Source organism: Primulina huaijiensis, chromosome 10, assembly GCF_012295235.1.
Source record: "Primulina huaijiensis isolate GDHJ02 chromosome 10, ASM1229523v2, whole genome shotgun sequence".
Taxonomy (NCBI): domain Eukaryota; kingdom Viridiplantae; phylum Streptophyta; class Magnoliopsida; order Lamiales; family Gesneriaceae; genus Primulina; species Primulina huaijiensis.
Genome location: NC_133315.1, coordinates 180,294 through 205,082, shown reverse-complemented (window position 1 = coordinate 205,082; position 24,789 = coordinate 180,294). Strand labels below are relative to the sequence as shown.

At 36.6% G+C, this 24,789-nt stretch overlaps 1 protein-coding gene and 1 pseudogene across 1 annotated transcript; one reads left to right on the top strand and one right to left on the bottom strand.

Annotated features, from left to right (window-relative positions):
* The first annotated feature begins 1,400 nt into the window (after positions 1-1,400).
* On the top strand, positions 1,401-3,291 carry LOC140986718 (cytochrome b5). The gene is made up of 4 exons (XM_073455044.1): positions 1,401-1,557; positions 1,659-1,754; positions 2,660-2,726; positions 2,830-3,291. Exons 2-4 carry the CDS (start codon positions 1,668-1,670, stop codon positions 3,078-3,080), a joined length of 405 nt encoding a protein of 134 aa, XP_073311145.1. The 5' UTR covers positions 1,401-1,557; positions 1,659-1,667; the 3' UTR covers positions 3,081-3,291.
* A 305-nt stretch (positions 3,292-3,596) lies between these two features.
* LOC140986542 (rab GTPase-activating protein 22-like) lies at positions 3,597-16,190 on the bottom strand (annotated as a pseudogene).
* Between the last annotated feature and the right edge of the window lie 8,599 nt (positions 16,191-24,789).

Genomic DNA, 24,789 nt, shown 5'->3' with positions numbered 1-24,789 from the left:
ATTTATTTTTCTTCTATGTGTCTTGACTATTAAATAGTTTACCCCTATAAATTGCTGTTTTAAATAGGGTAGTCGTACTCCCAGCTACCTCACTAAGAGATTCTTAGGCTATGATTGACTCTTTGGCTTCTACCAAAGTCATGTCCCAAGCGATTTTAACTAATCCCATCAGACTCAATTCTAAAAGTTAAATGAATCATTCTTTGTTGATATCAAGTGTGGCTGCTGCGATTTTCATAGCTGATATCCAGTCATCTATTAGATCTTCTCTATTTTCGAAATCCAGTACATCAAAGTTAAGCATGACCCCATAATAATGTATTGTTTCTAAAACAGATTTCTAACAGGGTGTCTGTTGTATGAGAATTTGATTTCTCCTTGATCTTGTTCCCGCTGGGTGTGCTTCTCCACCTACTTGAATATTTGTTTGGGGTTCTCTCATATTTATATTATGAGATCCCTTATTTTTCTTTGATGGTTTATGGGAAGATGACCAAGTTATTAAGAGAGGTTCGCAACTTATTGTACTCATCTTCAGATCTACGACTTTGAGATTCGCAAAAGACTCTACGATTTCTTGAAAATCTTCTATACCAATCCTTTCTATGCTGTCACCAGCTTAATTTATTTTTCGAGACAGTTTTAATAAGATCGATCATTTTTTCGTCGGTTAAAGATTTTGGAGTTATCTTGGTATTCTCTCTTTGGTGTAATAAGGGTTCAGTACCAAAAGATGATGATAATCTTCCTTCCGATGTCCTTATACTAGAACTTGGTTGTTGTTCTAGAGTTTGGATTCTTGTTTGAATATCATTTAATGTTTCAAGAATTTATTCTTGTTTTTCAAGGATTTCCTCAATTTTATGTGGTACATACTATAGTTGATTGTCATAGTTTTGTACCGTATTTTGGATCTCTCTAAGATTTCTGGAGAGTTTAAAGAAATCCGATACTATTTCTATGATCCTATTATTTTCAATCATAAGATGTCTAACCTTGGTTAGCTCATCTTGTAAATATTCCAAAGTATTGGAATAGTTTCTATAAATATTTGATTTCGAATATAAGTTAGGATCCATAATTTTTTTAGAAAATCTTCTATTCAAACATTTTATTACACAATAATAATGATATTGTATATTTGAAATCATTTTACTCTGATAACATTTTCGGCTCAATAAAACAAATAAGGATATTTTTGACATGGCTAAGAAGTTTAATAAAAATTTTTATGGTACTATATAAAGAGTGAAAAACAATATGTATTTTGATATGGAGATTTTATCTTCAATTTTCTTTAATATTAATAATTAATAAAATGATAATGTAAGTCAACTCCGGGTAGACAAATAAAAAAGTCACACTGAACTTTCTGGAAAGTAAGCGTACTTCAAGTTTTCTGGGGTCCAAGCATAAGGAAATGGGTCTACTCTGTAATTTTCATCAATTTGAACACTAAAACAGTAATTTCAAAAATATGATGATTTTGGATCTGGATATACAAAAAGAAAAACTTCGATTCCGTCGAAACAAAGTTGAGAAAATTCAGATTCTGTGGTAAGCANATTTTTTTTTTTTTTTTTTTTTTTTTCAATCGAACTTTGTAGATTTGGGTAATTTATATCGAAATGTGTTTGATCAGTGGTTCTTTTTTGCAGGGAAGGGAAATGGGGTCAGATCTGAAAGTTCGCTCATTTGAGGAGGTTTCGAGCCATGACAAGATTAAGGATTGCTGGCTAATTATTAATGGGAAGGTCAGATCTCTTCTTGTTTGTGCTATTGCCCTGTCGCTGTAATGGATGCTTATCAACCGACCTGAGATCTTGTCTCGATCTATGTTTTGTTGTTGAGCTCAACTGACGAAAATTTTTTGTAATCTGAATTGACGAGCTCTCGGTTTTGGACTGAGAAGTTAGATGATGATTTTGGGTGTGATCCTCTTAGCCTATGTATGTGAATTATTTCTTGTTCACTATGTTTTGTACTAGTGGTGAGTATCATGGAGATCTATTTATGGGTTAAGTAGTTTTTTGTAGCTGTGATTTCTGTATTGAAATTAACGCAAGCTTTTCAGTTGACTCTCTTTCATTTGCATGGTTTGTCAGTTAGATGTTTATGTATGTCGTCGTTGCATCGTTTACTTCGAAATTTCTTATCGAGGTTTTTGCTTTGTACTTGGAAAAACATGGGTGTGAGTTAGGATCTTGTCCCTCTTGTTGCAGAGGCTTGAGAAGAATGCCGCGTGTAGATATCAAATATTTGGTGAAAACATCCAAATACATTTATTTGAAACTAACATCCCACCTCAAGAGTTCTCCTTGAAGGCCTATCTGTGAATTACTTTGCTTGCATAAGTTGTTCCAATTGGACAGCATTTAATTACGTTGTTTATATCCACTTGGTCGGTTCTAATTATGATTATTTACTTTAACTGGTTAAACAATTCCATCTCTGGATAGTAATCTGTGCATGCACCTAAATTCTTGTCGGTTGAAAAGCTCTACTTTCTGTTATTTCGAACTACAAAGGACATGGAAAACGGAATATGTCCCACCTGTTTTAAGAAAAAAACAATACAGCTGCATAATAGTTTTTCTGTGCCATTTTGTTTGGTTTTCTTAGAGCTTCCTTGTAATATGCTTGTTTGATTATCTATCAGGTTTATGATGTAACCCCATTCATGGATGATCATCCTGGAGGTGATGAAGTTCTGCTATCAGCAACAGGTCATGTAACCATGAAGGCATAAACTTACAATACCATTCCTTGTTCATCATAGGTATCATGCAAAACCACATACTCATTCAAAAATTTGTTGGCAATCTCCAGGGAAAGATGCAACCAATGACTTTGAAGACGTTGGACACAGTGATTCCGCTAGGGAAATGATGGACAAATATTACATTGGGGAGGTAGACATGTCAACCATTCCCCTGAAACACGCTTATGTCCCTCCAACACAAGCCCCGTACAATCCGGACAAGACTTCCGAGTTTGTGATTAAGATCTTGCAGTTCCTTGTGCCTCTCTTGATACTGGGCTTGGCCTTTGCTGTCCGTCATTACGCCAAAGAGAAATGATTGCATAGAATTCAAATTTACTGGTTGCCTTGTTCTATTTTCGGACCTTCTGTGGGTGTTGATTGAAGAAAACTACCCTCCACAGAGCTTGAGCGTACTCAAGTTTGGAACGAAGTACTTTTCTGGTCCATCGTAGTCCACTTTAAAGCTCTTTTGCATCTGATTATATTTATGAGTTTTTTCCAATGGCATTTCTACTTTTTTTGTTTAACTTATAATTTCAATTTTAGCTTTCGAAGTACTTTTCCTACATCGAAGATAATATACCTGGATCACAAACATAGAGCTCCTATATTAATCGCATGAAACCCACCCACATAAACGACAGCGACCCCGTTGCATAATCCCGATAGCATTATCTTGTGGTAACGAATTGCTTTGATATGAATTGGTTACGATTATTAATAATATGAACCAAACCGAAATTTATTATTTTGTTTTTGACGGCTAGAACATTTCATAAAAACAAAATAATTTACATGAACCAAAAAATTTAAATTATTTACATATACATTAGATTCTAAAAGATATATTTACAATTCAGGTTGCAATCAGATTCTTATACTAAAAAAAGTGAAACTGATCCTCCACTCGTAACAAAGAACCATTGTCAGACTCGGATCCACTTTTAACAGCCAAAACGAATGTTGCTGAGTTTGAACGCACGCATCTCACACAATCCAAGAAAAATTCCTTTTACATGCATGTCTGCTCCAATCCAATCAGCCGAACATGAAATCTAACACGTCCCGATCGGCCAAAAAGATTGGCACTTACCGGACACATACACAGGTCAACATCTCCTAGAGGACCGTGGCATTAGCTTCCTAACTTCCCCACAAAACCTCGAGTTTTCTTTCAAATACAAAAGCCATTTTTTGACTTTTAACAAGTTGGCTACAGCTAAAACCATTACATTAGTAGGTTACCTGTTTTTATCAGGCAAGATAAGATGTGTATCACAACGAAGTTTCAATCTTATCATGGAGTGTCACTACCAAGTCATGGGCGCTATCGAGGAGCTTCCATACATCGAGATTCCCAGCCATTGCGTTGCACTCCCTTAAAATCTAATCCATGCTGCTGTACTTTTCTATGATTTTTTTCCTCCTATGCAAAACAGAGGCAGCTATTGCATAAAGCAGTAAATCCTCGGTTGGAGGGTTAGTTGCTTTATTCTGCTCCAAGCTGATTTGCCTATTCCAGCCCTGATCGCAGCTTGATCGGCCCATATGACCTCCCAAAGGCACAAGTTTGCTCAAAGGTCAGTTCCCTTCTAAAGAGTACTAACACCATTCTGTACACGAAAAAGCAATACTCGGCCTGGAGTTTTTCCAAGTGTCTGTAAAGATGTGAATCCTTGTATTTGATTATTTTAGAAACAATGTTCAGTTGTCTTCTGATTCCCACTTCATCAAGCCTGAAGTTATGACGGGCCCTTTTCATGAAACCCACAAAACACCAGAAAGCCATGTGGTCTTCCCTAATCACAGATATTATGGGAGAGGGCAGATCGCTCATTCCTTGGCAATATCCAATTCCATGGTCGTAAAGTGCATAAGCTTCAAGAATGGCAACTAAACGGGAAGAATGTAAGATCCTGCGAGGATCGAGGTGATCATAATCCTTTGTTGGGGAATTACACCCGAAGCGATGCCGACCACGATGATAATATAGTACCCAAAAAATTGCTGAATAAAAGAACTAACAAGAACACAAAGATTTACGTGGTTCACTCAATATAGGCTACGTCCACAGAGTACTGCAACTTTTATAACTGGAAGAAATATTACAACAAGTGTATACACCAATACACTCAATATTTCTCACACTCCCAACCCGAGTATACCGAGAAAATAATTTCTCTAACTCACACAAGAGAATTACCGCACACAAGAAAAAAATACACTCTTTTTTTCTATGCACTCTCTTTTTATCAAAGCTAAAAAGCTTTTGATTTTGGGATACAATAACTGAAGGTATTGAGCTCTATTTATAACTAAATTCCTTCATTCAATTTTATAACAAAATCGATGTGGGATATGTGGGAAAGCAAGTTTCTTAATTTTTTATTCAGCGGGCCCCACCTCACCTAACATTTCTCCCACTTGAAGACTTGATTTCAATCATGTCTTCACACCATCATTGCAGCAGCTCTTATGTCTCCATTTATACTTGTAGTCCAACTGAAGTTGAACACAACTTCAGTTTGTCAATGGTTACCGTCTTCGTGAGCATATCGGCTGGATTTTTACTTCCAGAAATCTTCTCCAGCATCAAGACTCCATCTTCCAGCACTGATATGATGAAAGGGGACCTAACCTGTATATGCTTTGTCCTAGCATGATAAACAGGATTTTTTGCTAAATGAATAGCACTCTGACTGTCACAGTATAATGTGTTATCTTCAAGCTTCCGACCCAATTTCTCCAGAAAGGATTTCAACCATATCATCTCCTTGCTTGCTTCTGTAACTGCAACATACTCAGCCTCAGTAGTCGAAAGCGCAACAATCTTTTGCAGCTTAGACACCCAGCTTACAACTGTACCACCTAATGTGAACACATATCCAGTAGTACTTTTCCTGCCATCCAGGTCACCACCCCTATCGGCATCGACAAAACCCTGTAAGCCAAATTTTGATCTCCTGAAGGATAAAGAACAACTAGCAGTACCTTTCAAATACCTGAGAATCCACTTAACTGCTTCCCAGTGTTGCTTTCCTGGATTACTCATAGATCTGCTCACAACTCCCACTGCATGTGCTATGTCTGGTCTTGTGCACACCATTACATACATGAGGCTTCCGACAGCAGAAGCATAAAGAACCTTATTCATATAAGCCTGCTCCTGCTCCGTCGATAGTGATTGTGCTTTGGTTAGTTTGAAATGACTAGCCAAAGGAGTACTCACAGATTTAGCTTCATCCATATTAAATCTACTAACCACCTTTTTCACGTACTCTTCTTGAGATAACTTCAAGAATTCATTCACCCGGTCTCTGAAGATCCTCATTCCAAGGATTTGCTTTGCAGCACCCAAATCCTTCATGGCAAATTCCTTTGATAAATCTTTCTTGAGTTTATCAATTTTTTCCAGACAACCTCCAGCTATCAGCATATCATCTACATATAGCAGTAGTATGATATAAGAACCGTCAAACCTTTTCACATAACAACAGTGATCAGCTTGACACCTTATGAATCCATTTTCACTCATGAATCCATCAAACTTCTTGCACCACTGTCTCGAAGCTTGTTTGAGATCGTACAAGCTCTTCTGAAGCTTGCACACCATTCTCTCTTTTCCCCGTACTTCAAAGCCCTGTGGCTGCTTCATATAAATTTCTTCATCTAGGTCACCGTGAAAAAACGCAGTCTTTACATCCAACTCTCCAAATGTAAGTATTTCTTCGCCACTAGTCCAAGTACTGTCCTGATAGTGGTTAATTTAACCACCGAAGAGAAAATCTCGGTGTAATCAATTCTTTCCCGTTGTTGGAAGCCTTTTACAACAAGTCTTGCCTTGTACCGCTTGCTACCATCATGCTCTTCTTTTAACCGGTACACCCACTTGTTATGTAACGCCTTTTTGCCTTGCGGAAGATCTGTCAACTCCCACGTTTGATTGGATGACAGCGAATCCATCTCATCTTCCATGGCCATCTCCCACTTGGTTGAATCATCATTTTCCATCGCCTCTTCATAGGTCTCCGGTTCACCTTTGTCTGTCAGCAAAATATAGTGAAGTGCAGGGGAGTATCTCACAGGTGGTCTAATGGTTCTCAAAGATCTCCTGAGTTCAATCACCGGAGTTTGTGGGTCATCATCTTGTGCAGTTTTTTCTTCATCTTCCTGGTTACTGGTTTTCGATTCATTCACTGGAATGTTTTTCAATGGCACTTCATCAATCTTCTTGACTTCAGGACATTCATCTCCAGCTCCAATATCTGACTTGTCCTTGTACAGAAGTTTCTCATTAAAGATTACATCCCTGCTCCGAATGATCTTCCGATTTTGGTCATCCCAGAAACGATAACCAAACTCACTATCTCCATAACCAATAAAGAAGCACTTCTTTGATTTCGGATCAAGTTTTGTTCTGCTTGTTGGATCAATATGAACATAGGATAGACATCCAAACACTTTCAAGAAAGAAATGTTTACTTCTTTGCCGCTCCAAACCTCTTCGGGTATTTTGTAGTCCAGTGGTACCGAAGGTCCTCTGTTGATCAGATATGCTGCAGTGTTAACAGCATCAGCCCAGAATGATTTTGGCAATCCAGAATGCAATCTCATGCTCCTTGCGCGTTCATTCAAGGTCCTGTTATCCTTTCAGCTACACCATTCTGTTGAGGTGTACCAGGAATGGTTTTCTCCATCTTGATCCTATTCTGTGCACAATATTTCTTGAACTCATCATCTTCATATTCTCCACCATTGTCAGACCGTAAGCACTTCACCTTCAAGTTGGTCTCATTTTCCACCATGGCTTTCCATCTTTTAAAGGTCTTGTAAACATCAGATTTATTTTTCAGAAAATAAACCCAAACTTTTCTACTCGAATCGTCAATGAATGTGATATAGTATCTCGAGCCTCCAAGGGATGTCACATGAGACTTGAATTGGCTCCAGCATCCACAGCTGCTAATGTGTCTCTGCAACTGGAAGTCATATACAGTGTTCCAGTTTTCTTTCCTCGAGCAACAATCATGGCTCCTTTGTTCACTTTCCAGGAACCATCACCGAAGGCCACAATGTGGCCTTCATCATCGAGCTGTCCCACCGAGATCAGATTGCGTGTCAATTTTGGTACATGCCTGACTTTGTTGATTTTCCAGACCGATCCATTCGACATCTTCATCCGTACATCACCCATACCAACAATTTCCAAGGGTTTTCCATCAGCCAGGAAAACGTTTCCGTAATCGCCAGCGATGTAATTATCAAATACATCACGATTACCAGTGGTATGAAACGAAACTCCCGAGTCCATAACTCAAGAATCAATCGGGCTTTCCATAGATAGTAATAGAGCATCATGTACCTCCTCATTAACAACATTAGCGTCGTTCTTTGTTGATCTGCAATTCTTTCTCAAGTGACCAGTCTCACCACAGCTCCAACACTTCACTTTCTTTTCAAAATTGCTTTTGTCTTTTCCGTTTCTCGACTTGGATCTACCATGTCATTGGTTAAAACTCTTTTCGCCACTCTTGCCCCTTCCTCTATTCTCGAGATTTAGAGCAGAACTTGATGATGTTCCTTCACCAGAATCCATCCTGCGAACTTCTTCAGCAAGAATTTGATCTCTGCCATCATTGAATTGTAGCTTTTTTTTTTCCAACAGAGTTTCTAACCGTTGCCCGCATCGGTTCCCAATTGTCTGGTAAAGACGCCAAATGAATAAGTGCCCGAATCTCATCATCAAATTTAATTTCAACCGATGTCAGCCGTGAAACAATCGTGTTGAATTCATTGATGTGTTTAGCCACCGATGCATCTTCTCTTATCTTCAAGTTAAATAACTTCTTCATGAGATGTATTTTATTATTTGCTGATGGCTTTTCGTACATGTCTGACAAAATGGACATCATCTCCTCCTTTGTTTTTGCCTCCGCCACGTTATGTGTCACGTTCTTCGTTAGGGTCAATCGTATTACACCTAACACTTGTCGGTCAAAAAGCTTCCAGTCATCATCCTCTATCTTTTCCGGCTTCTTTCCAGATAGAAGTTGATGCAACTTCTTGCTATACAAATAATCTATTATCTGTAAACACCAGAACGTAAAATCTGTACCGTCGAACTTGTTGATACCAGGTCCCGATCCACATCTCCGGCCATCACTTCTTTAGCCTTAACAAAAAATCTAAAAATCTTTTCTGATGTGGAAGATCAGACAAAGCTGCAACCACAAAGAATACTCAAAATTTTTAAGAATTTTCACAACAAGGCTCTGATACCAGTTGTTGGGGAATTACACCCGAAGCGATGCCGACCACGATGATAATATAGTAACCAAAAAATTGCGGAATAAAATAACCAACAAGAACACAAAGATTTACGTTGTTCACCCAATATAGGCTACGTCCACAGAGTACTACAACTTTTATAACTGGAAGAAATATTACAACAAGTATATACACCAATACACTCAATATTTCTCACACTCCCAACCCGAGTATACCAAGAAAATAATTTCTCTAACTCACACAAGAGAATTAGCGCATTAAAGAAAAAAATACACTCTTTTTTTCTATGCACTCTCTTCTTATCAAAGCTAAAAAATTTTTGATTTTGAGATACAATAATTGAAGAAATTGAGCTCTACTTATAACTAAATTCCTTCATTCAATTTTATAACAAAACCGACGTGGATATGTGGGAAAGCAAGTTTCTTAATTTTTTATTCAGCGGGCCCCACCTCACCAAACTCCTTCAATCCCACAATTTCAGTAGAACGTAGGGCTTTGGCATCGGTAACCGTAGTTTGAACTAAGGAGTAAGTTATCCATTCTTCATTTGCTCAAATGGCATCAAGGCGGATTATTCGCCGCCACATGACAAAATCTTCTGAAATGCAAGGTTTTTGACTGAACTTCCACGTTATGGGGAGACAAATCCTCCTTTGAGGGAATGTCAGTAGCATTCTCCTCTTCGATTTCGATGAAGTTGAAAGCTTGACTTACCTCAGGGTCCTCAGATGAGCTGGAATCCAAGGATTCAGAGTCTGTGGCCATATTTGAATCTGTGGTTTGTTTAGAACTAGAAAAACCATTTACCTTTGTTCCAGCAGTCAGTTCTGAGTCCTCATTAAATGGGAACCTTTCCACACTAGAAAGGGACTCTCTAGCACTCACGACATCTTCCGAGCTGAGAGAATCCATACCAGCAGTTGGACTTCCACCATCTCCATTGCTATTCTCCTCATTTCCATTTAAAGTAAAATCTTTGTTATAATGTTTACGAAGTCGGCGACATATTCTTCGTAAGTTCTCATATTCTTCTCTGCGAGCATTGCCAGAATGCCAATGAAAAATCAACATGAAATAAATTTGAAACCAAAAAGTTTACAGGTTAAGGGCTGAAGTTTTTGACTGCACCTTTTCTGAGTTCTAATAGCATCCATTTCTTCTTTGGAGCTGGTTAGATCATAACTGCCCAAAAGGAAGAAAAACTTGGGATCAAAGCAGGTAAGAATTTTCCATCTCGACTTTCTCAAACACAGGGCAAGGGAATATCGCGAAAACAATCAGATGAGAGTACATTGTTAAATTAAGTGACAAGGCATTCATTTAATACTTTACAAGAACATCGTTCACCATAAGAACATCAGCCAGGATGGATCAAATGCTACCAAAGAAAGATGCACCATGGTTATTTCGGCAATTATCATGATTTTTTTTTAAAAAAAGTAAATTCTCTTTGCCAGAAAAGAAGAATTTGAATACTAAAGGTAAAATGAAAGTGGGGAGAAAAGAGCTAATAACAAGGTTAGAAAGAAATGGGAGAAAAATTCGGATCCGAGTTCGAGTATAAAAATAGCTGGTATTCAGCTCGATTCAATTCCTTTGCAACACAAGGTAAAATCATTTACAAAAGATATCTGAAGTGAAAGGATGTTGGGTGTTCTTTCAGGTCTGAATCAAAACATTTCAGCATTAAAGGGCAATTCTAGAACAGTTCAGATCACAAAGTTGGCGCAAAAATGATATTAAGACGTGTATTCCAGAAGTTAAATCAATTTACACTCCAAGAAGAAATGGCCAAACCTCTGCCCCAATACTCAAATCAATACCCTACACAAAAACAATTGCAAAAATCAAAGTCAAATGGTTTTCCAAGTGTAACTTTTCACACAATCATGGACTATCAAACAGAGAAACTTGAAAAGTTATTATGAAGCATCACGCACCCCACCGCGAACTTGTTGGTCCCACGTGCGGAAATTCGAGATAATAAAACCCGAAAATAAAGAATAAACTGGACACCGAGATTTACGTGGAAAACCCCTAAAAATTATTAGGGTAAAAACCACGGGCAAGATGAAAAGAATTTCCACTATAATATTTTGTGGTGTACAACTCACTCACTGTGTTTCCAAAGAGAACACACACTCTCTTAATACAGGAGAACAAACACCTCACAAATATTATAGAATGTTATAAGATGAGAGAAAACTCGAAGAAGGGATGATTTCAGAATGAAAGAGTGAGCTCTATTTATAGAGCATCTTGTCCGTGTGAATACGCGTTAAAAACGCGTATTCATATTTCTATCTGAAATTTACGCGAAATTTCTGCCAACCCACGTTTTTTCCGTCTTCAAATTATTTCGTCAAATTCATGCACCACACATTAATTGCATGTCAAATAATTCTTCTTTGATTGGCCCCATTATCTTGCCGACATTTCTCCCACTTCGAGATTTGATTGAGAATCAAACACATCTCCACACATCCTTTCAATCTTGCCATTCCCTGCTGCTTACGTTTCTGCTAGACCACTTGAGGATCTACACCACTCAAACTTATCAGTATTAACTGGCTTGGTCAGAAAATCAGCTATGTTATCCTTAGTATGGATCTTCTGCATATCCACGTTTCTTTCTTCTACTGCTTCCCGCACAAAGTGAAATTGTACTCCAATGTGTTTCGTCCTGGAATGAAAGGCTGGATTCTTTGCGATGTGCAATGTACTCTGACTATCACAAAACAAAGGAACATTCTCTTGTTTGTGCCCGATCTCCTCCAATAACCTTTTAATCCATGTTGCCTCCTTGCAAGCTTGAGTAGCTGCCATGTATTGTGCCTCCGTTGTAGATAACACCACAACTGTCTGCAGTTTTGAAACCCAGCTTACTGCTCCCCCTGCAAGTGTAAACACATACCCAGTAATAGATTTTCTCTTATCAGGATCACCTGCATAATCTGAATCAACATAGCCCCTGTGTGTAAAATCCGATCCTCCATAACATAATGCAGCATTCGAGGTACCCTTAATATACCTAAGGATCCTCTTAACAGTGCTCCAATGCTCTCGTCCAGGATTCGCTATATACCGACTAACTGCTCCCACTGCTTGAGCAATATCCGATCTTGTACAGATCATAGCGAACATCAAACTTCCCACTGCTGATGCATATGGTACTCGAGACATCTCTATCCTCTCTGCTTCACTGCTAGGACACATCTCGGAGGATAACTTGAAGTTAACAGGAAGAGGGGTCGAAATTGGCTTACTAGCTTGCATGTTGAAGCGTTGCAAGACTTTCTTCAAATAATTTTTCTGGGAAAGCCAAATCTTTATGTTACTTCTATCTCGTGGAACTTGCATCCCTAGAATCTTATTTGCGCTCCCAAGTCCTTCATATCAAATTCCCTAGCCAACTGCGCCTTCAATCCTTGGACATGATCTTTGTTGGGGCCTGCTACCAACATGTCGTCCACATACAACAGCAAAATGATATAATCATCACCAGACCTCTTGAAATACGTACAAGGGTCTGCACTCAGTCTGTTGTATCCGAGGCTCATGATATAGGAATCAAATCTCTTGTACCAACATCTCGGCGCCTGTTTGAGACCGTACAGAGATTTGTTCAACCTGCAAACCAAGTTCTCTTTGCCTTTTTCCGCAAAACCTTCTGGCTGGAGCATATAGATTTCTTCTTCAAGATCTCCATGAAGAAACGCCGTTTTCACATCTAGCTGTTCTAGATGTAGGTCAAACACCGCACACAATGCCAGCACCACTCTGACTGTTGTAAGCCGAACCACAGGAGAAAATATCTCATTGAAGTCAATGCCTTCTTTCTGAGCATACCCTTTTACCACCAATCTAGCACGATACCGCTCCACTTGGTTATTGCCATCACGCTTGATCTTATAGACCCATCTGTTTCCAATGGCTTTCCTTCCTCGTGGTAGTGTAACAAGATCCCAAGTTTTATTTCTGTCTAATGCCTCCAACTCTTCTTGCATTGCTATCATCCACAAAGATACATCCGAGCTTTGAGTAGCCTCGTGGAAACTCGATGGCTCACCATCCTCTGATAATAGACAATATGCAATATTGCTTTCAGTGACATAATCTGAAAGCCAACCTGGTGGTCTTCTGTCTCGAGTTGACTGCCTCACATTGGAAACTTCAGACTCAACATGTTCTTGTTCTTCGTGCTCTGGTACTGCTTCACAAGAAACTTGACCTTCGTCTGTCTTATTTTCCACCTGAAAAATAGTAGTTTCTGAATTCAGTGTGCCTTTGTCTCCCTTTACTTTATCTTCCTCGAAGATAACATCCCTGCTGATGACAAGCTTGTGAACAGTAGGATCCCACAAGCGAAACCCCTTTACTCCATCAGCATATCCTAAGAAGATACATTTTCTGGATTTTGAATCCAACTTCGATCTTTCTTGCTCATTGTACAGAACGTACACAGGACTTCCAAATGTATGCAAATGAGAATAATCTGTCGGCTTCCCGGTCCACATCTCCATCGGAGTCTTCAGATCAATCGCCACTGAAGGAGAACGATTGATAATATAACAAGCGGTTTTGACTGCTTCTGCCCAAAATGACTTTTCTAGACCTGCAGTCCTCAACATAGCTCTTGTTCTGTCCAACAAGGTTCTGTTCATCCGCTCCGCCACTCCATTCTGTTGAGGTGTGTAAGCCGTCGTAAACTGTCTTTTGATGCCCTCATGTTGACAATATGCATCAAATTCGTCACTGGTATATTCTCCTCCATTGTCAGTCCTCAGACACTTGATTTTCTTTTCTGAATCAAGTTCAACCCGCGCTTTGAAATCTTTGAAGATCTGGAAAGCATCTGATTTCTTCTTGATTGGATACACCCAACATCTCCTAGAGAAATCATCAATGAACGAGACAAAATATCTCGCTCCTCCTAGGGATACAACCGGTGCTTGCCAAACATCCGAATGAATCAGCTCCAATATGCTTTTGCTCCTGGCAGTAGAAGTGCCAAACTTTAATCTGTGTTGTTTACTGGTAACACAATGCTCACAAAAGGGTAGTGACACTTTTGTAAGTCCCGGCAGCAGCTTCCGTTCTGAGAGAATTTTCAACCCCCGTTCTGACATATGCCCGAGCTTTCTATGCCATAACACTGTTAATTCTTCTCCTGAACCATTTGATGCAACAGCTAGTTCTGCCTCTTTGTGTGTTTCTCCCAAAAGTACATACAGATTTGCAGCAACCTTTTCCGCCTTCATAACCACAAGCGCGCCTTTCACAATTTTCATGATCCCGTTCTCGATCCGAGTTTTGCACCCGATGTCATCCAATTGCCCCAAGGACAAAAGATTTTTCGTCAGTCCTTTCACATGTCGTACCTCCTGTATGGTGCGAATGGTGCCATCAAACATTTTAATTTTGATAGTACCGACCCCAGCGATTTCCAAGGCATGATCATTTCCCATGAATACAGATCCTCCTGAGACTGGTTCATAATGATCAAACCATTCTCTCCGAGACGTCATGTGCCACGTCGCTCCTGAATCCATAATCCATGTGTCACAAAATTTGTGTCTGCCTTCTGCAACAGTTGCTGCTTCGCTGAATAATATTTCACCACTGCCTGAAGTACTGGCCACATTTCCTTGAGAACTTTTTTCAATACTCGTACACTCTTTCTTGAAGTGCCCTTTACCGCCACATTTAAAGCAGTAAATATTTTTCTTCTTACTTCTCGACTTTGATCTACCTCGTCTTTGGCTCCCACTGGAGTCACGGTCCATAAATCTTCCTCTTATCATCGGTAAAGCCTCTGCCTGCTTCGATGTTACCAACCTATCTTCCTTATTCTTGCGCCGGCTTTCTTCTCCGAGAACCGCAGTTAAGACATCATCGAATCTTAGAAAGCCCATAAGAATATTGTTGGTTATGTTGATGATAAGTTGATCATATGAATCTGGTAGACTTTGAAGTAGAAGCTCCGCACGTTCATTTTCCCCTATTTTATGCCCCATGGAAGTGAGTTGGGCAAATAGAGTATTCAGTGTGTTGATATGGTCGGTCATCGATGAAGATTCCGCCATCCGAAGAGTATAAAGTCTTCTCTTTAGGAAAATCATATTGTGTAGGGACTTGACCTCGTACTTCTTTGTCAGAGTATCCCAGATAACTTTGGCTGTTTTTATCTCAGAGATACTTGACAGTACTTCGTCTGCTATAGCCAAGTGCAGATTGGCAACAGCATTATCATTCATCTCATTCCACTTTCCATCATCCGTAATCTCCACCGGTCAATCTCAAATAGCCGCCAAGCAATTCTCCTTTCTTAAAACTGCTTGTATCCTTATTTTCCACAGCATAAAATTGCTTCCGTTGAACTTTGCTATCTTGTACGTGCCCGTCATTATGTCTAGAACAATTTTAGTAGACTGAACAAAATAATCCCGCCTTAAATAAAAAATCTCAAAAAATCTTTTCTGATGTGGAAGATCAGTCTAGGCTGCAACCACAGAGCATACTCAGAATTTTAAGAAATTTTAAACCAAGGCTCTGATACCACTTGTTGGTCCCACGTACGGAAATTCAAAATAATAAAACCCGAAAATAAAGAATAAACTGAACACCGAGATTTACGTGGAAAACCCCTAAAAATTATTAGGGTAAAAACCACGGGCAAGATGAAAAGAATTTCAACTATAATATTTTGTGGTGTACAACTCAGTCAATGTGTTTCCAAAGAGAACACACACTCTCTTAATACAGGAGAACAAACTCCTCACAAATATCATAGAATGTTATAAGATGAGAGAAAACTCGAAGAAAGGATGATTTCAGAATGAAGGAGTGAGCTCTATTTATAGAGCCCCTTGTCCGTGTGAATACGCGTTAAATTTCTATCTGAAATTTACGCGAAATTTCTGCCAACCCACGTTTTTTCCGTCTTCAAATTATTTCGTCAAATTCATGCACCACACATTAATTGCATGTCAAATAATTCTTCTTCGATTGGCCCCATTATCTTTGCCGACAGAACTTTCTTCAAAAGCTTAGCGCCACTGTCACGAAGTTTTCCCTCTGGCGTGAAGAAAGTCCTCCGTTGCTGGAATGAGAGTATAAACTTTCTCTTTCTTCGAGATCATGGGGATCTGAGATGACCCCAGAAATGAACTATAGCATGAACATTTCAGTTGAACAGAGATTGATAAACCAGGTCATGCTAACATAATAAAAACAATGAGTTCCAGTCATTATAAAAAAAAATTTTCTACAGAGAATCTTATTATATATATTGGGTGAAAACCATGTTAGACAAAGTGACGTAACTCCGCAACTATACTAGAAAACTTAGATTGTAGGTTCTATTCACAAAGCGCGGCTTTAAAATGTTACGGACGCTAAAGTAAACACAATTCTCCGATGCTCTCTCCATCACACAATAAGTATGCGCCACAACTGAAGATCTACATCACGTGTGCTAAAAGAATTCTGATCTCTACAACAATATGCACAGACATTTGCACACTCTATTCTATTATCAGTACAAAATTTGACAATCAAAACACTAAAAGTCTAAAAGGGCCTCAAATTCTCGACCTAAGGTTGGATGGCAAGCAGGTTGAGGCTGGGCATGCCAAAACAAAGGCAGCCTTGAATCAATGGCCATAGGGAAATCAATTCAATAACTTCCCAGAAATATTAAGAACCACAAATCTTCGAACTGAAATGTAGAGACAAGACTCTTATGGTCAGCAGTCCTTTGGTTCCGTACAAAACCTTCACCTTTCTACAAGTCACTCGAGCTTTTAAGCATAAATACGTGACTTGATTCAAAACTTGAAACTTTCCACCTTACTCAAAAGGGTAAAGAAGTGGGAAAATATAGGTACCATAAAAGATCAATAAAATAATTTCAAAAATTAAAAATATCATTCCCATATATTTCAAGTCAATTTCCAATTGGATCAAATCAGAAACACTCATAACTTGGTTTTAAAGAAAGAAATATATGTTGAAAAATAATATTTAAAATGTGTGTATTGAATATTTGAATGTTGAAAATTTGGTAAAATTAGGTGTTGAATATTGAAATTTGTGTGTGATGATGAATGTAATGATGTAATTTATTTTTGGATTATTTGTAAAAATTTTCTATAAATAGATCTCTCATTTGTGAAGAAAAACACAATTGAGTTGAGAGAAAAATATTATAAAGTGTGTAGTGTGATAATTTTGAGAGTTTGAGATTTTTACTTTTTACCGTAAATTTTTACTTTTTCACAACACGTTATCAGCACGAAGCTCTAAAAGTCCTCCATATTTTTCCAAGCTCCAAAACAGAAGAAAATGGTAACAAAAGTAATAATATTTATTTTATTGTTTATATATTTACTATATAATATAATGTTATTATAAATAATAAAATAAATTTTTCAAAAAACTTGTTATAAATCCTGGGAGGATGTTACGATGACATCCACACCCCCGGTAAGGGCTACGACAAGTATAAAAGTCTATAAGGTTTTTAAACAAAATATCTTATGACACCTCATTATAATATTGTGATATGATATACATAATTATTTAAAACATTACTAATATTATATACACCATATTATTACCATAAAATTATATAAATACATACATTTATTTTCTTGTACACCAACGGTCATAAACGGTAACAAAACGGCTAGTTTTTGCCCTATAAATATGATCTCACAAACACATTCAATCACTGCAACTTTCTCTTCTTCTCTAAAATTATTCTTCATCAAATTTTTGAAGAAAAAAGAAGATGGCTTTCACAAAGTTATTTTTAATTATTTTGGTTATAATACTCACGAACCTTGTACTTATCGGAGAATATCCTCCTCATGTGTTTTCTTTATTTTTACGAATGCTTTTATTTGTTGTTTATCCATTACTATGTATTGCAATATTCATTACCTAATAAAATGCATCATAATTTTTTTTAGTACCACCATGTCAAACTTGACAAAGCTCGAATTTGTTGCACTCGACATTACGGGGAAAAATTATATGCCATGGACTCTCGATGTAGAAATGCATCTTGGGTCATTGAGTCTAAGCGAGACCATTAAAGAAAATGATATATCTTCATCACAAGAAAAAGCAAAAGCTATAATATATTTTCGTCGACATCTCGATGAAGGTTTAAAATGTGAATATCTCATCGAAAAAGATCCCATGGCTCTGTGGAAAGGATTGAAAGAAAGATTTGAACATATAAGGGAAGTTATACTTCCGACCGCCCGTGATGAATGGAATATGTTAAGATTCCAAGATTTTAAGAAAGTCAGTGATTACAATTCAGCGATGTATCGAATAATCTCGCAGCTAAAATTTTGTGGACATGAGGTCACAGAATCGGAAATGCTTGAAAAAACATTTTCCACGTTTCACGCATCAAATATAACTTTACAGCAACAATATAGAGTGCGTGGATTTGCGAGATATTCTGAGCTCATCGCCTGTCTCCTTGTGGCGGAAAAAAACAACGAGCTACTAATGAGAAATCATCAGTCCCGACCCACTGGATCATCAACATTTCCAGAAGTAAATGCTGTAAGTAAAAATGAATTTAAACCGGGAAACCAAAATCAAATTCAAAGACAAGGTTTTGGTCGAGGTCGAGGTCCAGGTCGTGGTCGTGGACGTGGACGTGGAATTGGTCGTGGTCGTGGTCGAGGCCGTGGTTTTGAAAACAATAGAGATAGTTATTTTTATAACTCATCTCAAAAGGACGTCACGAACCACTCACAGAAAAGGCATCATGAGAACATGAGTGTTAATGAAAATCACTCGAAAAGATTTGAAAGTTCTTGTTTCAGATGCGGCACTCCAGGACATTGGTCTCGTATTTGTCGAGCCCCTGAGCACCTTTGCAAGCTCTATAAAGAATCGATAAAGGGGAAAGAAAAAGAGACCAACTTCACTGAGCGAAGTGACCATTTGAGTGATTCAACTCATTTTGATGCTACTGATTTTATGAATGATTTCTCTGGAAATGATCAATACGTTGGTGGGATAGAAATGAACAATAATAATGCTGCAGATTTTCTCAATGATTTATCTGAAAATGAACAATATAGTGGTAGAATATAAATGTACAATAATTTATTTTTCATGTATTTATATGATAATGTTTTATTGTACAATTATGATATGTGTTATATTTACATATGTATTGTCATTAATTTTTTTTCATTGCATATTTTTTGAAGTTTAAATATGGAAAATGCTATGAGCAAAGCTGAAGTTTGCATACCCGATAGTGGTACAACGCACACTATCCTCCGAGATAAAAGATATTTCTTGGAACTAAAACCAACAAAAACAACGGTGAATACAATATCAGGTCCTGTAGACTTGATTAAAGGATGTGGTAAAGCACAATTTTTGTTACCTAATGGTACAAAATTTTTGATCAATGATGCTTTATATTCACCACAATCGAAAAGAAATTTGTTGAGTTTTAATGATATATATTCCCATGGGTATGATACTCAAACAATGAATGAAGGGAATGAGAAATATATGTGTCTTACCACATATAAATCAGGAAAGAAATATGTGATTGAAAAACTACCAATGCTCCCTACTGGATTGCATTATACACATATACGTCCCATTGAATCAAACATGGTAATTGATAATTCTTCAATATTAACCAATTGGCATGATCGATTAGGACATCCTGGTTCAACAATGATGCGAAGAATTATAGAAAATACACATGGTCATCCATTGAAAGACCAGAAGATCTTTCAGAATAATAAGTTTCAATGTAAAGCATGTTCTCTTGGAAAACTTATTATAAGACCATCACCAGCCAAAATCCAAACTGAATCACCAATGTTTCTTGAACGTATTCAGGGTGATATTTGTGGACCAATCCATCCACCATGTGGACCATTCAGATACTTTATGGTATTGATTGATGCCTCCAGCAGATGGTCACATGTATGTTTATTGTCAACTCGAAATGTTGCATTTGCAAGATTACTTGCTCAAATAATAAAATTGAGGAATCAATTTCCCGATTATACAATCAAGAAAATTAGACTTGATAATGCTGGTGAATTTACTTCCCAGACTTTCAATGATTATTGTATGTCTATGGGAATCATTGTTGAGCATCCTGTTGCTCATGTACATACTCAAAATGGATTGGCTGAATCATTGATTAAACGTCTGCAAATGATTGCTAGACCAATGATTATGAAAACAAAGCTCCCTATTTCTATATGGGGACATGCAATTTTACATGCTGCTTCATTAATTCGCATCAGACCAAGTGCATATCATAAATACTCCCCATTGCAGCTTGCATTTGGTAAAGAACCAGACATTTCTCATCTGAGAATTTTTGGATGTATGGTGTATGTGCCTATTGCACCACCTCAACGAAAGAAAATGGGACCTCAAAGAAAGATTGGAATTTATATTGGTTATGATAGTCCATCGATCATTCGATATCTTGAACCACAGACAGGCGACGTGTTCACAGCACGTTTTGCTGATTGTCATTTTAATGAGGAAATCTTCCCAATGTTAGGGGGAGAACAGAAACATACCGAAAAAGAAATTACATGGTATGTATCATCATTGTTACATCTGGATCCAAGAACAAAACAATGTGAAAAAGATGTACAGCAAATTGTGCACTTGCAAAGAATAGCAAATCAAATACCAGATGCATTTGCAGACACAAAAGGGGTAACTAAATCATATATACATGCTGCAAATGCCCCTGCTCGAATTGAAATTCCGAAGAAACAAATTGAAGATAGTCATGATGTCATTAAACGCCTGAAGCGTGGAAGGCCAGTTGGTTCCAAGGATAAAAATCCTCGAAAAAGAAAATTCATAGAGAAACACAATGATCACAAAATAGAGAATGATGTTCCTGAAGAAACACATAATGATCACAAAATAGAGAATGATGTTCCTGAAGAAACACATGATGATGAAAATGTTTTGTCAGAACCACAAACTGACGAGAATCATGAAATCTCTATCAATTATATTAATACTGGAAAAATATGGAACCGAAAAGATATAGAAGAAATTGATGATATATTTTCTTATAATGTGGCAATCGACATCATAAATGATAATGAAGATCATGAACCAAAATCTTTTGGTGAATGTAAAAATCGGCAGGATTGGATAAAATGGAAAGATGCCATCCAGGTTGAATTGGATTCGCTAAATAAACGTAATGTTTTTGGACCTATAGTCCTTACACCTGAAGGTGTAAAACCTGTTGGATACAAATGGGTTTTTATTCGAAAGCGAAATGAGAAAAATGAAATAGTAAGATATAAAGCTCGACTTGTTGCACAAGGTTTTTCTCAAAGGCCTGGAATTGATTATGAAGAAACGTATTCTCCTGTGATGGATGCAATTACGTTTCGGTATTTGATTAGCTTGGCAGTATCTGAAAATTTAGAAATGCGTCTTATGGATGTTGTTACAGCCTACTTATATGGATCACTTGATAGTAATATATATATGAAAATCCCTGAAGGATTTAAGATGCCTGAAGCACAAAGTTCAAAACCCAGAGAATGTTATTCTGTGAAATTACTAAGATCATTATATGGGTTGAAGCAATCCGGCAGAATGTGGTATAATAGGCTAAGTGATCACTTGATGAAAAAGGGATATGTAAATAATTCAATATGCCCTTGTGTTTTCATTAAGAAAACAACATCCGGATGCGTAATTATTGCTGTATATGTTGATGATTTAAACATCATTGGAACAAATAAGGAAATTCAAGAAGTTGTGTCATACTTGAAAGAAGAATTTGAAATGAAGGATCTTGGAAAAACCAAGTATTGTCTGGGTTTACAAATTGAACAAAAAGAATGTGGAATATTTGTTCACCAGACAAATTATACAGAAAAGATCCTTAAACGTTTTAATATGGACAAATCAAATCCTTTAAGTACTCCAATGGTTGTTAGATCATTAAACATAGAAAAGGATCCATTCCGTCCATGTGAAGATGATGAAGATATTCTTGGTCCAGAAGTACCATATCTAAGTGCTATCGGTGCCCTTATGTATCTTACAAATTGTACAAGGCCTGATATATCTTTTGCCGTAAATTTATTGGCAAGATTTAGCACATATCCAACAAAAAAACACTGGAACAGAATTAAACATATATTCCGTTATCTACGAGGAACGACAGACTTGGGACTTTTGTATTCAAAAGATGCTAATCCAAGTATAATTGGTTATGCCGATGCTGGATACTTATCTGATCCACACAAGGCACGTTCTCAAACTGGATATGTATTTACTCGTGGAGGCACTGCAATTTCTTGGCATTCACAAAAACAAACGCTCGTAACAACTTCATCAAATCATGCCGAGATTATTGCACTACATGAAGCAAGCCGTGAATGTGTGTGGTTAAAATCAATGACCCAACATATCCGAATCTCATGCGGATTATCATTCGACGAAAAACCTGTGATACTATATGAAGATAATGCTGCATGTGTTGCTCAAATGAAAGAAGGATACATAAAAAGCGACAGAACTAAACATATTCCTCCTAAGTTCTTCGCATTCACCAAAGAGCTTGAGAAAAATAAATGTATTGATGTTTGTCACATTCAATCAAGTGAAAACTCATCAGATCTCTTCACAAAGGCACTTCCTACGACAATATTCAGAAAGCACATATATAATATTGGGATGCACAATCTACGAAATTTGTGAAGAATTGTTCGTGTCAACATGAGGGGGAGTTTACGTGACTGCACTCTTTTTCCCTTACTATGGTTTTTATCCCAATGGGTTTTTCCTAGTAAGGTTTTTAACGAGGCAGTATAAAAACACGTAATGAAGACAATCATGATGATCATCATCACAAGGGGGAGTGTTGAAAAATAATATTTAAAATGTGTGTATTGAATATTTGAATGTTGAATATTTGAATGTTGAAAATTAGGTGTTGAATATTGAAATTTGTGTGTGATGATGAATGTAATGATGTAATTTATTTTTGGATTATTTGTAAAAATTTTCTATAAATAGATCTCTCATTTGTGAAAAAAACACAATTGAGTTGAGAGAAAAATATTATAAAGTGTGTAGTGTGATAATTTTGAGAGTTTGAGATTTTTACTTTTTACCGTAAATGTTTACTTTTTCACAAACTATCAAAATTATCACACTACCGTAAATGTTTACTTTTTCACAAACTCTCAAACTATCAAAATTATCACACTACACACGTTATAATATTTTTACTTTTTCATAATTTCACAAACTCTCAAACTATAAATGTTTGCTTTTTCATAATTTCGTAAAAGTAAAAATTTACGGTAAAAAGTAAAAATCTCAAACTCTCAAAATTATCACACTACACACGTTATAATATTTTTCTCTCAACTCAATTGTGATTTTCTTCACAAATGAGATATCTATTTATAGAAAATTTTTACAAATAATCCAAAAATAAATTACATCATTACCATCATCATCACACACAAATTTCAATATTCAACACCTAATTTTCAACATTCAAATATTCAACATTCAATATTCAAATATTCAGTATTAAAATATTAAATTTCAACAATATGAATCTATCAAAGTTTGTAGCACAATTTTGACCACCGGAAATAATATCAGTCGTATTTAATTACAGAGTTAAAGTACAAATAAATGTCATAATCCACACACCAACATAAATAAACTGAAACATAAGAAATCCAAAATGCTTTTACAGAAATGGACTGAGCTATTAAGGAGATAATGAACGAAAACCATTAAGATTCTAAAAAGAACAACTTTTGAGAATTGCAAGATCAAGATCTGAACTTGAATCACCCATCAAAAAAGTACGAGCAGGAAAACAAAACATTATAAAGGTGACAGAAAATANTTTATTTGTCATATTTTCTTAATGATGCATATATTTTATTATAATATTCAATTATTACAATCTTTTTTGACAATCAATGATATGCAATTTTTCATTTACAATGTTGTTTGATTATTATTCTCTTTCATGTAAATTGACAACAATTTCTACTGGATGCTTTTACCTTCCTAGTCACCTTTAATTTATTAGACACTTATACTTGATAACATATAAACTACACATTATTATTAGGGGTGAGCAAAATTTCGGTTAAACCGAATTAACCGACCGAATCGAGTCAATTCGAAAATTCGGTTCGGTTATTTCGGAAATTCGGTTTTCAAATTTAAAAAAATTCGGTTATATCGATTAATTCGGTTCGGTTCGGTTTTCAAAATTTTGAAATCGGCTAACCGAATTAACCGATATAATAAATACTATTATTTAATAAAATTTTATTATTTATCAATTTTAATAAATTTTAATTTTTAATTTTAAAATCAGCCCTAATTCTAAAGAAAAATTTGTGATGTTTGTGATTTATTTGCAATTTATAATAATAATATTTTTGACAATAAATTATCTTTTTACTGACTCTTATGACACTTATTTTAATATTTCATATTAACTCATTAGTATAATTAGCACAATCAAATTACTAATGTAATATTGATATTACCTCCAGAAAAATAATATATTTAATTTTTCTAATTGTTTAAATATCTTAACGAGAACATTTATGTACCCTTATCTGTAGAAAAATTCATTGCATTTATAAATTTTGAACGATAAATATAACTTTATAGTATACATTTAATTTGGA